We start from the raw sequence: 15,378 nt of genomic DNA, 5'->3' as shown, positions 1-15,378 counted from the left end.
CAAGGACTCGGCAGTTTATCAATACATGAACCCCAGAGTACTGAACTGTAACCTTAGTATTAATTACGGTATACTAAGTACTTGGTCGAGTTCTGTGGACAAGTTGACTATGTCTGGGCAAGCTGCCACAGAGCGCCATACAGGGCACACATAGTAATTGCCCCCAAAATGCCAGTTTAAGACCACCGCTGTGTGCTGCGTAATAGTTTTGTGCTTTATTGTTTCATCCGAAGAGAAGTTTCATTGATTCATTCATTCATTTTTATTAAAAAACCAATGGTAACACAAAGATGAATTATTGTATTACTGTATTATTGTTTTGTATGACAGCATTGAAATAAATGTACCAAAACTGAGTATCAACACAAGATAAAAGACATAAAACTTCACCACTGCAGTACGGGGGTACATAATTACATTAAAACAAAAATATAAATATAAATTTGATAAACCACTGAAAGGTATTATAAAAAATGCACAGGGTGTTGTGGGAACCCTCTTATACATTGAAACCCCACTATGGAATAAACCACATAAAAAAGGGTACCCTACCAATTAAAAACTGAACAACCCTCCAAAAATATTTGTAAAAAAATGACAACAAAAAAGGAATAGGCCCTATACAAGTTTGATAATACATTGAGAATATTTTACACAAATGAACAGGGGTCGATTTCACAAAGTTAGGACTAGTCCTAACTCAGACTATAGCCCTAGGAGACATATACCAAACGTATGGCTAGTCCTAAGTTAAGACGAGTATAACCCAAGATAAGACTATAGTCTTAAAGGAACACGTTGCCTTGGATCGGTCGAGTTGGTCTTTGAAAAGCGTATTTGTAACCGTTTGTTATAAAATGCATGTGATTAGAAAGATATTTTAAAAGTAGAATATAATGATCCACACAAGTATTACTCGAAATTGCGTGGTTTTCCTTTTACCTCGTCGACTAACATGGTCGGCCGGTGGATCATTGTATTCTGCTTTTAAATCATCTTTCTAACCATATGCATTTTATAACAAATGGTTACAAACGCTGTTCAAAGACCAACTCGACCGATCCAAGGCAACGTGTTCCTTTAACTCTTTGTGAAATCCACCCTGAACTGTAATGGCTTATTACCCGCACTGAACACTCACCTCTTACTCTCATAACAGCTGACCCTTGCTCATGTTCCACAATATTCACGGTACACCAGTACTTAGCTTCATCATCTAATGTAACTGATTTAATGGTGAGAGGAACACCACTTACAGTATGATCAAACTCATAGTGGTTTGGATCCACGAAGTTACCCCAAAGGACGGGGTCACCGATGAGGTAATAAACGATTGGTTCAGCATCATTATAAGTCCCATCGAATGGACCTTTGCTCCACTGGGCTTCTCTGAGTGAACCAGATTTAGTTGATGTGCAGGTCAATGTTGTATCTGTACCACTGTCCACTAATGGACCACTACTGATGACAACATCCAGCTGTGCAGAACTACCCCCACCTTGATTAAAACAAAAACACAAAGAAAACCAAATAAAAGTTAATAATTTGTATGTGCAGTAGGTGTACTATGATATACAAGGAGTCAGCTATGATCCGAATGTCACCATTTTATAATTATTATAATAAAGTTTAGGAAACCCAACTTAAGCAACATTCTATAAAATAAATAACATAACACAATGGTTGGCAAAAAAATTGCAACTTTGTTTAAAAGAAATAATAATAGGCCTTATGATGCACATTCCGATACAATCACTTGCCACCGCAAACCTAAAAGACCACACAAGTTATAAATGAATAACCAACCTAAGTAGTGCTACAACCCTTATTTAGATATGTTAGTAGACTATGGTGAGTTAGATATTAATGCAAAAAAACTATCGGGAAAGTACAATAATTTCCTGAACATTTAGAAAAACCAAGAGCTAAATACAAAAGTGAATATACATCTCCGCTTATCACACACTGCACACCTCAACTAGCTCCTCGGGTCGATGAGTTTGCCGTTATCATAATAATAATTCGTATTTTGACATCACACAATTCCTATCAACTAATATTGATTTGAACTAAAAATAAGATCAATTTCAACTCTTTGTGAACTCGACCCCTGATCCACGTATCCATATTACTCGCTACGGTGAACGTGCCTTCTCCCGTGTGTGCCCCCAAACTTTGGAACAATCTCCCATTCATCATGCGCGATTCCCTGAATGTGAACTTGTTCAAAACTAAATTGAATACCAACCCGTGACTGCTCTTGTTTTTCTATAATACCTGTTACTTTTTTGTAAAGTGCTTAGAAACACTATGTATGAAGCGCTATAAAACTGTTGTATTTATGTCATCCAAGAAGAAACTGTGTTTGTGTTCAAACGATTCAAATAACTCACAAAACTTACTTGTTAACAGTATTCCAATGATGAACAGTAGTAGTCCTGACATCTTCATACGTGACAGAACCATACTGAATGTAGACGATACTATGAGCGTGTGAAGTCCCAACTGTCAACTTAGTCGATAAATTATTATTATTTGGAACTTGAGTTTTTACTCGCTATAACGTTAATTTCCTGCCTAGGAGACTGTCTATAGAGAGACTTGGAATTGAAACCATATCAAATTCTGTTATTTAAGTTCGCAGGGCTACTTCCGTGTTTGGGGACAAAGTTTACACTTTGTATATATAGCCAGTCAAGTTTCAAGGTGAAATACACACGAACATTTCTATGCTTTTGTAAAGGCTGCATTGTGTATTATGTGTATCATGGCCTAGCAGTTAATAATAACTTTCTGAGTTTTTTTTTTTTTTTAGATTTGAGTAAAACAAGTCACTACAACTATGTTTGCTTAAAAGCATGTAAAACGTATTCGTGACATTGCCATTACCATCATCACCAAACTTTGTAAGTTTAATGTAAATCCGTGGACATTGTGTCTTGTGGTACAAAAAGTACATAAGACAACCGCTGTTGCTGCGTAAGAGTTTTGCGCATTATTGTTTCATCCGGTGTGAACTGGTCTGGTTTTACCTGGGCCCAATTTCATGGCTCTGCTTACCGTATACAAGCACAGAATCGGCGCTTACGGAAGCAGGTAATTCTGTGCTAACGGCAAGCCGTATTTCACGGGTTAGCGGTGAATTTTGGCTTCTGCGCGTGCGTACTCCACGTTTCTAGGCATTCTACGCTTAAAAGGCTAGCGCAGAAATTCGGCGCTTGCACGTAAGCGGGAAATCGTGACCGTAAGCGCAGATTCGGCGGTAAGCAGAGTATGGTGAAATTGGGCCCTGCGCCGAATCTCACCTCTTACTCTCATTGCAGCTGTCCCGTACTCCCTTACTCCAAAATTCAAAGTACACCAGTATTGAGCTTCATCGGCCCGAGAAACTGATTTAATGGTGAGAGGAACACCGCTAGCAGTTAGATCAAACTCATAATGGCTTTGATCTACTGAACCCCATTGGATAGGGCTACCCACGACGTATAAAACGATTCCATCAGCATCATTAATGGTTCCATTTATGGGACCCTTACTCCATACGACTTCTCTGGGTGAACCACCAGATTCAGTTGATGTGCAAGTCAATGTTGTATCTGTACCACTGTCCACCGATGGACCACTACTGATAACAACATCCAGCTGTGCAGAAATACGCCCACCTTGATTAAAACAAAAAGAAACCAAAACGAAAACCCAATAAGTTAACTTGCAGTATACATCTATTATGAAGATGAAATGTTTTTACTCTTTATTGCTAACTGATTGAAAGCACATCCAATTTGGTCTGCAGGCCACAACATGTGATGTTAATCAAACAAAATGGAGTTAAGATCCTAATTGGACAAGTATTTGAACTACTTTTAGAAAACCCAAACAACATTCTACTACAAAAGAAATTCCGAAACACAATGGTTGGCAAAAATAATGACAACTCTGTTTACAAAATAACGTAGGCCTCATATGAATTGAATTATTTTGATAGTCCGATATTAAGAATACACACGTCATTATAACCACCTGATCCGAAGAAGTACGACATAAATTAACCCTGCTCTAAGTTTACGTGGTTAGACTATGGTGCTTTAGATAATGAACAACTATTAGAAAAGTACATTATTTTTCCTGAAACTTCCGTTTAGAATTCGTTAAAGAAAAACAAGACCTCATTACAAACAAAGTTACCATCAAAAAAGAAACTTGTGCGTGTGTACAAATCTTCTACGATTCAAATGTCACAAAACTTACTTGTTAAAAGTAATCCAACGATGAACAGCAGTAGTCCCGACATCTTCATGCGCTGCAAAACCGTACTGAATGTAGACGATACTATGGGCGAGTGAGGTCCCAACTGTCAGCTTAGTTGATACATTATTAATTGGAACTTTAGTTTTTACTCGCGATAATGTTAATGTCCTGCTTAGATATGACTAGAAATTGAAAACACATCAAATCCATTTATTTTAAATTCGCAGCGCTATACATACAATGTGGGTTACTTCCGTGTTTTGGGACAACGTTTACACTTGGTATATAGCCAGTCAAGTTTCAAGGTAAAATACACACGAACAAGTCTATGTTAGGGAAAATTTGTATTGTGTTTTGTATGTTTGTCATGGCCGAGCGGTTAAGAGCACCGGATTCAAACTCTGGTGTTTCTAAACAGCAGAGTGCGGGTTTGAGAGTCGTGACACCTGTGTCCTTTACCTTCGGATGGGACGTTAAGCCGTTGGTCCCGTGCGTTGTGTATGCAAGTACAAGATCACAGTAATACTTATCGCTAAGAGAAGGGCGTTCGCCCGGTGTTCCTGGTAGTGGCTGCTAAAAGTGCCGTAACACCTTGTTAACCCTTGTAAGGTGCTACATAGTACGGTCTCAGAAAGTTATCATTTTCTATTCACCTATCTTTCTGTAAACATCTAAGTGTATTGAGTATTTTGTTGGTAGATACGTGCGCTATACGACTTCGTTGTTATGATTAGTATTGATTACATCATATAATCAAACAACAGTTCAATGATCGGCCACGTGTTCCGCTTGAAAACGTTCGAATTGATTTTTAAGGTTTTTTTTAAAATAATTGTAAAGAGTGTCGAATGGTTTGGTATCATATTATTTGTTTATTTTTCAATTTAAAAGCAAGAATGGTTTTGACAACGAATTTAGCACCCGAATGTCACCTTTGATATTGCAATAACAAGAACATTACATGCAAAGTTTCAAACCCACCAAACGTAGATTAAACATAACAACGCCATGTTTTTATAATGTTGGAAAAAACTGAATTGTTTAAAGTTTATTTTGATGATGGTCGTGTACTTACTGTATACAATCAAGTCAGTCGAATCCGCTGTATCAAAAGGGTTTGTTCCGTCAAATCGTGCCACTGTTACTCTGCACAAATACCGCCCTCTATCTCTGCTAAACTCCACATTGAAAATGTCAAAAGTACTGATGAAGCTACCACTGTTTCCAGATCTGGATACATTGTATCGTGATTGGTCATCATAACCATTTCCATAATAGGGAGATGTTTCTTCTCTAATGAAGTCAGCAATCTTTTTGGTTGATGGGTCTAAAGGACTGTCTCCTTTAAACCAACTCAAAGTGAAAACTAAATAAGAACTGTCCAGAATCGCATACGAACAAGAGAGGGCAGTGTGGTCGCCAACATAACTGGTTTCAGATTCCAGACTCACTGTGACTACTTGACCATTAGCAACTAAAAAACGAAAACAGAAAACTTCAATTCTTCTTCTATAAGTCATGTTGGCAGCTTTTAGTCAATATAACGTTCATTTCCTGCTTAGAGTTACTATGATTTGAAAACACTTTCCATTTATTCAAATTCGTAATTTACATACAATGAACAGATTAATTCTCACACATCTGGTAACATTTTTTTGCCGTTCTTTTGGTATAATGTTTCAAGGTGAAATACATACGGACGTACGTACGGGGGCTGATTTCCGCCAACAGCTTAACACTTTTTTCAGATGTGGCGTTTCAAAGCCCCATTGCGGCGTTTGAACGCACCACGACGCCGATTTTTACCCCACAAAAAAAAAATGGCCGACGTAAAAGGAAAACCGTGCAATTTCAAGGCATGTGTGCGTGTACCATTATATTCTACTTTTAAAACATCTATTTATCCATACGCATTTTATAACTAACGGTTTCAAGGGCTTTTCAAAGACCAACTCGCCCGATTCAAGGCAACATATCCCTTTAATGGCGTTAATGAGTTATGGATTCACCATAGTGCCCCATTGGACAGGGTCAGGAGAGATGTATTGAACTATTTCAATAACATCATAAAGGACTCTGCAGTTTATCAATACACGAACCCCCAGAGTACTGAACTGTAACCTTAGTATTAATTACGGTATACTAAGTACTTTGTCGAGTTCTGTGAACAAGTTGACTATGTCTGGGCAAGCTGCCACAGAGCACCATACAGGGCACAATAGTAATTGCTAAATAATGCCAGTTTATTAAGACCACCGCTGTGTGCTGCGTAAGAGTATTGCGCATTATTGTCTATCCGAAGGGAACTTTTATTCATTCATTCATTCATTCATTCATTTCTATTTTTAAAAAAACTTAAAAAAAAACCGGTAACACTAAGCTGAATTATTGTAGTATTATTTTTTTGTATGACACAGCATTGAAATAAATGTACCAATACTGAGTGAGATCAACACACGAAAATATTGTTAAAAACTACATAGATAAAATACATAAAAGTGTACCACTGCAGTACGGGGGTACACAAATACATAAAAACAAAGATACCAATAAATAATTATAAATATAAATTTGATGAACCACTGAAAGGCATTATAAAAATGCACAGGGTGTTGTTGGAACCCTCTTATACATTGAAACCACACTACGAAAGAAACCACTTAAAAACAGGGTTCCCTTGCAATTAGAAACTGAACAGCCCCAAAAAACATTTTTTTAAATATATGGGAAAAAAGGGATAGGCCCTACAAGTTTAATAAAACATTGAGAAGTTACACAAATGAACAGGGTCGATTTCACAACTTAGGCTATAGTCCTAGGAGACGTACAAAACGGCTAGTGTGGCTAGTCCTAAGTTAGGACAAGTAGCCCGTCTTAACTCAAGATATGACTAGTCTTAAAGGCATTGGAGACTATTGGTAAATACTCAAAATAATTATCAGCATAAAACCTCACTCGAGTAATGGGACGAGGTTGAGAAACGGCTCTCTCTGAAGTGACGTTTTTGAGGAAGAAGTAGGTTTCCACGAATTTGATTTCTAGACAGATTTAGATTATTTGAGGTCTCGAAATCAATCATCTGAAAGCACATAACTTCGTGTGACAAGGGTGTTTTTTCTTTCATAGTTATCTCGCAACTCCGACGACCAATCGAGCTCAAATTTTCACAGGTTTGTTATTTTATGCATATGCTGAGATACACCAATTGAGAAGACTGGTCTTTGATTATTACGAATAGTGTCCAGTGTCGTTAACTCTTTGTGAGATCACCCTAGACTTTAGTGGTTTATCCCCGCACTGAACACTCACCTCTTACTCTCATTGCAGCTGACCCGTACTCCCTTACTTCAAAATTCAAAGTACACCAGTATTGAGCTTCATCGGCCCGAGAAACTGATTTAATGGTGAGAGGAACACCGCTAGCAGTTAGATCAAACTCATAATGGCTTTGATCTACTGAACCCCATTGGATAGGGCTACCCACGACGTATAAAACGATTCCATCAGCATCATTAATGGTTCCATTGATGGGACCCTTACTCCATCTAACTTCTCTGAGTGTACCACCAGATTCAGTTGATGTGCAAGTCAATGTTGTATCTGTACCACTGTCAACCAATGGACCACTACTGATGACAACATTCAGCTGTGCAGAAATACCCCCACCTTGATTAAAACAAAAAGAAACCAAAACGAAAACCAAATAAGTTAACTTGCAGTATGTATCTATAAGAAGATCTACGGTTTTTACTCTTTATTGCTAATTGATTGGAAACACATCCAATTTGGTCTGCGGGCCACAACATGTGATGTTAATCAAACAAAATGGAGTTAAGATCCTAATTGGACAAGTATTTGAACTACTTTTAGAAAACCCAAACAACATTCTACTACAAAAGAAATTCCGAAACACAATGGTTGGCAAAAATAACGACAACTTTGTTTACAAAATAACATAGGCCTCATATGAATTGAATTATTTTGATAGTCCGATATTCAGAATACACACGTCATTATAACCACCTGATCCGAAGAAGTACGACATAAATTAACCCTGCTCTAAGTTTACGTGGTTAGACTATGGTGCTTTAGACAATGAACAACTATTAGATAAGTACATTTTCCTGAAACTTCCGTTTAGAATTCCTTAAAGAAAAACAAGACCTCATTACAAACAAAGTTACCATCAAAAAAGAAATTTGTGCGTGTGTACAAATCTTCTACGATTCAAATGTCACAAAACTTACTTGTTAAAAGTAATCCAACGATGAACAGCGGTAGTCCCGACATCTTCATGCGCTGCAAAACCATACTGAATGTAGACGATACTATAGGCGAGTGAGTTCCCAATTGTCAGCTTAGTTGATAAATTATTAATTGGAACTTTAGTTTTTACTCGCGATAATGTTTATGTCCTGCTTAGATATGACTAGAAATTGAAAACACATCAAATCCATATATTTGAAATTCGTAGCGCTATACATACAATGTGGGTTACTTCCGTGTTTTGGGACAACGTTTACACTTGATATATAGCCAGTCAAGTTTCAAGGTAAAATACACACGAACAAGTCTATGTTAGGGAAAATTTGTATTGTGTTTTGTATGTTTGTCATGGCCGAGCGGTTAAGAGCACCGGATTCAAACTCTGGTGTTTCTGAACAGCAGAGTGCGGGTTCGAGAGTCGTGACACCTGTGTCCTTTACCTTCGGATGGGACGTTAAGCCGTTGGTCCCGTGCGTTTTGTATGCAAGTACAAGATCACAGTAATACTTATCGCTAAGAGAAGGGCGTTCGCCCGGTGTTCCTGGAAGTGGCTGCTAAAAGTGCCGTAACACATTGTAAGGTGCTACATAGTACGGTCTCAGAAAGTTATCATTTTCTATTCACCTATCTTTCTGTAAACATGTATATACTAAGTGTATTGAGTAGTTTGTTGGTAGATACGTGCGCTATACGACTTCGTTGTTATGATTAGGATTGATTACATCTCATATTTAAACAACAGTTCAATGATCGGCCACGTGTTCCGCTTGAAAAATAATTTTAAATAATTGTAAAGAGTGTCGAATGGTTTGGTATCATATTATTTGTTTATTTTTCAATTTAAAAGCAAGAATGGTTTTGACAACGAATTTAGCACCCGAATGTCACCTTTGATTTTGCAATAACAAGAACATTACATGCAAAGTTTCAAACCCACCAAACGTAGATTAAACATAACAACGCCATGTTTTTATAATGTTGGAAAAAACTGAATTGTTTAAAGTTTATTTTTATGATGGTCGTGTACTTACTGTATACAATCAAGTCAGTCGAGTCCACTGTATCAAAAAAGTTCGTTCCGTCAAATCGTATCACTGTTACACTGCACAAATACCGCCCTCTATCTCTGCTAAACTCCACATTGAAAATGTCAAAAGTACTGATGAAGCTACCACTGTTTCCAGATCTGGATACATTGTATCGTGATTGGTCATCATAACCATTTCCATAATAGGGAGATGTTTCTTCTCTAATGAAGTCAGCAATCTTTTTGATTGATGGGTCTAAAGGACTGTCTCCTTTAAACCAACTCAAAGTGAAAACTAAATAAGAACTGTCCAGAATCACATACGAACAAGAGAGGGCAGTGTGGTCGCCAACATAACTGGTTTCAGATTCAAGACTCATTGTGACTACTTGACCATTAGCAACTAAAGAAAAAAGAAAATAATCAAAATCACTTATTTTTATAAAGTGCATGTAGGCCTAAACAGCTATCAAAAGGTATACACTCAATTAATCATATGCATGATAGTGCATACATAAACAGCCAGAGCAATGACCATCATTATAAAGTGACTTTTATTATTTACCATTTCTGGTTTGGTAACACCTTTGGTAATTGTCAACAGTCAAAGACAAGTATTCTCACTTGGTGTATCCCAACATATACATATGCATAAAATAACAAACCTGTGAAAATTTTGGCTCAATTGGTCATCGAATTTGAAAAAGGATAATGAAAGCAAACACACCCTTGATGCATTACTTTGTGTGCTTTAAGACGCATAATAAAAGACTTCAGCTGAAGTCTTTTATTATTTGAGTGAGAAAGACCCTTTTTCTCAAAAACTACATTCCTTCCGAGGGAGGCGTTTCTCACAATGTTTTAAACTACCGACAGCTCTCCATTACTTGTTACCAAGAAAAAGATTTTATGCTAACAATTATTTTGAGTATCACCAATAGTGTCCAGTGCCTTTAAAAGTAGTATTATAGCCCTCCTCATAACCGAGAAATGCACCAAACAAAATTATTACTTTACCGGCCTGTTCAGTGCGACAAAACCCTACAAAGATGATTGGAAAGGTGCCTCAGATATTGTGACTCAAACTATACTAACTATATAAAGTGAGGTTTGCGGGAACACAAAGTTAATATCTCTATTTGAGTAGTTTCAAATAACCACGAAAATTCGTATTATTCGCTTATAAATAATACATACGTCTTAGCAGAATTCCAGCGATGAACAGAATTAGTCCTGACATCTTTATGCGCTGCAAAACCACAATATTTGTAAAGACCACACTGGGCAAGAGGGGCCCAATTGTAAACTTAGTTGAACATGTCAAATTAGTTGCACGAGATTTTACTCAATATAACTCTCATTTCCTGCTTAGAATGACTTCAATAAATTGAAACTACTTTCAATGAGTTTATTCAAACCAGCGCAGTACACATACAATGAACAGGTTATTTCCGCATCTGGTAACATATTTTGCTGAAATCTTGGTACAATAGTCAGTCAAGTTTCAAGGTGATACAGACGGACGTACGCCTGGGGCTGGTTTCCGCCAATAGCAAAACATATTTTTCGGTAGGCCCTACTCGGCGTTTTATTGCACCAACTATACCCTTAACGCCCTATGTTATAACGCTGTAAATTAACGGCGTTATATAACACTCTAATTAACAGCTTTATTCCCCATTAAAATTAATGTACATGTCAGGTGTATTTTTTATTTTTTATTTGATCATTATCAATTAAAAGTTCATAGATCTGTCATTTTTTCCAACTCACAATTTTATGTATAACCCACCTTTGTCATTTTTATAAACCGGGTCCAAACAAATATTATTTTACCAACGATTTTGGCATCTGGTCTGCTCGTAACCTATCTATTCTAAATCTTGCAAGAACAAGAACACATGTGCAATGGGAAACTTTGCAACGCTAGGTGGCAGCAGATATACCAGGTACGCAATTAATATTCGGTACGCGCGCCGTATGCATTGTATGAGGTGTATGCTGGTCTAGCTAGCACTCACGTTTGATCCCTAGCTAGACTGGCTATAGACCAACAGAAAGCGCTTTGCGCAATGGGTATTTGCGAAAGGTCTATTGTCATTGTTTTAAGTTTTCAACTTGCGCTTATTAACGAGATAAATGGATTAACCTGGTAAGTCTGCTGCCACCTAGCGTTCGAAAAGTCCCACGTTAGTTTTCATGAAAAGACTAATACACAGTTGATGTTTGAGCGCATACCACAGTACATACGGATCTTTTCACAATTACACGGTATGTATGCGTTTCCAATAGAGCCACGGTGCATGCTGGTCTACCTTGTGAGCAATCTGATCCCTAGCTAGACCATCATGCACCTCATTCAACAGTTAGCGCTTGCGCAATTTGTTTGCGGAAAGGTTTATGACCCTACCTCTGAATGACCCTACCTCTGAATGTTTTAATTCCTTAATCTGCCAATAATTATGACTTATTATATTTTGTGTGTGTGTGGGGGGGGGGGGGTGTGTGTGTGTGTGTGAACACTGCACAACGCGCAGCACAACGCGCAGCACACTCGCATGCGCCTATGTCCGCCCTTTTAAGAGTCAACGTCGTACACATTCGTTGTTATGTTTTACCGTCCATTTTCACCTTTCACCTACATTCATTTCACACACAGTCGAATCCTCCAACCCAACATTAAATGCAAGTACATGCACTGTTTTGTACATATTATCCGCATAAGCATATTTACACTACATCCATGAGCAAGTTCGAGTGCGCACATTAGTCCACCAGTGGTGGACCACAGACTAGCAACGCACATGAGCAGTGACGTACCCACCCGAACGACTCGTTTGGTAGTCTAGTCAACCTTCCACCTCTTTTCGCTAAAATGTCACTGGTTCCCCTCTGCGCTTAACACATGTTAGAATGTAACATGCTGTTGGGACCAGTGAAGAAACCATGGGCTCGAGGTGGTTCCAACTGTCGACCACAGTAGTCAACCAATGGTCAACCAGCCTGGGTTCGAGTCAAAATGGTCAACCTTTAGTTAACCACTGTGCACACTCGAGCTTGCTCCATGGATACGACCGAAATTAAGCTGTGTTTTGATAGGTCCGAGGTGATTTTGTCAGCTGCACTGACATCACCCCGGACCAATCAAAATACAGATATGTAAAGGAACGTCACTGCACGTTTATCCAGGACATCACTGCATTCAATCAAATCAATGGTTCCGAAAAGTACCTGTCTTTACCCTTGGGGATAAAGACAGGGGACCAGTCTAATGTTTACTTACTATAGACAATCAAGTCAGTCGAAGCCTTCTCATCCACATTTCCTGTTCCTCCTATTGGTCTCACTGTTACTCTGCACCAATACCGCCCTCTATCGTTACTAAACCCCACATTTAAAATGTCAAAAGAACTGACGGAATTATCATTGTCTCTGGATACCAGGTATTGTGATGAATCATCATAACCATTGTAATAAGAAGGAGACGCTGCTGCTCGCCAGAAATCAGCGATCTTGAGGGTAGATGGGCCCGTAAAACTATCTCCTTTGAACCATTCCAGATCGAATAGTTCATATGTATTGTCCAGAATAGTGTAGGAGCATGACAGGGTAGTGGGATTTCCTTCATAACTTGCTTCAGATTCCAGAGTCATTGTGAGTTCTTGACCATTGCAAACTGAACAAAACAAAGTACACATAATTAACATGGGATTGTCATGTCACTGCTCGTTTATCCAATGAAAAATTGTATCCAATGAATTCACTGGTTTCGAAAAGCAAGAACCTGTTGTTAACCTTAAGGGCCCAGTGTTCAATAACAGATTTAGTAACGATCTAGTTGATATGATGTAACAGTCATGTGATGGGGAGGATGATTCAAAAGAGGGCTTTGTCAGAAGTTTTTTTCTCACATGGTTCGCCATATGGGGGTGGGGAGTGGGGGGACACATAATAGGGACTTTTCGTTTTCGACAACGGATGGTTCTGCGACGGTAAAGATGACATTTGGCGTCATCTGCGCATGCGTCGGCTTTGAGGACGGTCGTCCCTCAATTTCTACGACAGTACTTGGGATGAATCTTCGTTGTGCTGAAAACGACAACGTTTAGCTGAACAACCGTCGCAGAACCATCCGTCGTCGAAAACGAAAAGTCCCTAATCTCCTGCTACAACGACATCAAACCGCCTGAATATGTTTGAGAAGCATTTAAAATAACTGTTGAGAAAAACAGTGTAGGCTGAATAATGACTAAATCATCGACGAAATAACATAATATTACATAGGCCTCATGATAATCACGGAAAATTATGGAAAATAAAGTAACTTATTTGAAGGTGTTGAAGGTGTTATTCAATGGGAAACCTATTTTCGACAAGCACTATAGGCCTATTGAGCAAACATGCACATCCCGTCATACCAACCATAGCATTGTTTGCAACATTACCCTGCGAGGTAAGCTCTCACTGGTAGACTGAAAGCCCTATTCACACGACATCAAAATCAACAGGGGTCCCTTGCTTAATTTTAGCAAGGTTGTAAAATGTAGCAATGTTTGACAAGATATGACAAGGAACCTTGACATAACAAAAGTTGTCGTCCTTTCACACGATGTACAATGTGTTAACTTTTATAACCATGCTGCAATTTAGCAGGGGGCCCTTGCTCAATTTATCTAGTGTAAAAGGGGCTCAAGTGCTTAATATATTATAATGTGAACAATTCATGGGAAAGTACAAAAGGTAAAATCTCATAAACTTCCTTTTCAAGATTCGTGAAAGAAACACAGACATACATACAACATTTTACCCCAAAAAGAAATACTGTTGTTGAGTAAAAAATGCTCTGCATTATTTTCAAAAATAATATTCATACATAAATAATAAACTTACCCTTTGTCAGTATTCCAACGATGACCAGTAATAGTCCTGACATTTTCATGCAAAGAACCGTAATGAACGTAAAACAGACTACGGGGCAACTGTGGTCCTTTTTGGTCAGCTTAGTTGGACATGTCAACTTTGTTGGAACACGAGAACATACTCAAAATAGCGTTCATTTCCTGCTTAGAGTGACGAATTGAAAGTAAAATAGAGCCATATTCAAACTCGCAGCGTCGTATACATACAATGAGCAGGTTATTTCCGCATCTGGTAACATATTTTACTGTTGTTTTGGTACAATAGTCAGTCAAGTTTCAAGGTGAAATACAGACGGACGTGCGCCGGTTGCTAATTTCCGCCAGCAGTAAAACACTCTTATTTCGGTAGGCCCTATACGACGGGCGTTTCAAGCCATAATATGACGGCGTTTTAACGCGACAAACACCATTATAACACCCCACTATTATACATTACAATATTATTAACGATATCGAAGTTTTATTTAGCGCACGTATCTACCAGCAAGGTATTCGAGATGCTTAGTAGGCCTATACACGGTTTACAGAAAGATAGGTTATTGAAGTTATGCAATCTGTAGCACCTTTGGGTTTACAAGGTGCTACTAAGGCGCATTCAGCAGCTACAACCATGAAACCGGGCGAACCCCTTCTCTTTTCGATAAGTTGTGTAATAAAGCTGTGTAATAAGTTCTCTTCCCGTGTCTGTTTTGTCTGTGTTTTGTCCTAAGCATGTACCTTTAGTTTATCTATTTTGTTATGTAAAGGCAAGCCGCTACAAGCTACCTGGCTTAATTTGGGTCTTGCCTCCACGCGTTTTCCGCCAGTTTATTTTTTTTTCTTCTGTCACTTATATATACCTGTATGTATTACTATAATATTGTGGCAATGTGTTGTGGCAATAAATGTGTATTGAATTGAATTAAGTGCACTGGGTTA

At 38.3% G+C, this 15,378-nt stretch overlaps 1 protein-coding gene across 2 annotated transcripts in view; it reads right to left on the bottom strand.

Annotated features, from left to right (window-relative positions):
- LOC117301368 (proto-oncogene tyrosine-protein kinase ROS-like) overlaps positions 1–14,752 on the bottom strand; it is a 37,197-nt gene extending 22,445 nt beyond the window's left edge. The window contains exons 1-2 of one of the 2 annotated variants that reach the window (XM_033785300.1): positions 14,432–14,752; positions 12,825–13,217 (exon numbers count right to left, since the gene is read on the bottom strand). In XM_033785300.1, the coding sequence (XP_033641191.1) occupies positions 12,825–13,217; positions 14,432–14,480 (442 nt within the window). In that variant the 5' untranslated portion in view covers positions 14,481–14,752. Of the gene's footprint in view, positions 1–7,557; positions 7,579–12,824; positions 13,218–14,431 lie in introns of those variants that run through there. The other variant, XM_033785301.1, reaches the window with a different exon arrangement.
- Positions 14,753–15,378: the final 626 nt, after the last annotated feature.

Source organism: Asterias rubens, chromosome 17 (assembly GCF_902459465.1).
Source record: "Asterias rubens chromosome 17, eAstRub1.3, whole genome shotgun sequence".
Classification (NCBI taxonomy): Eukaryota; Metazoa; Echinodermata; class Asteroidea; order Forcipulatida; family Asteriidae; genus Asterias; species Asterias rubens.
This window is presented reverse-complemented; position numbering and strand designations above follow the sequence as displayed.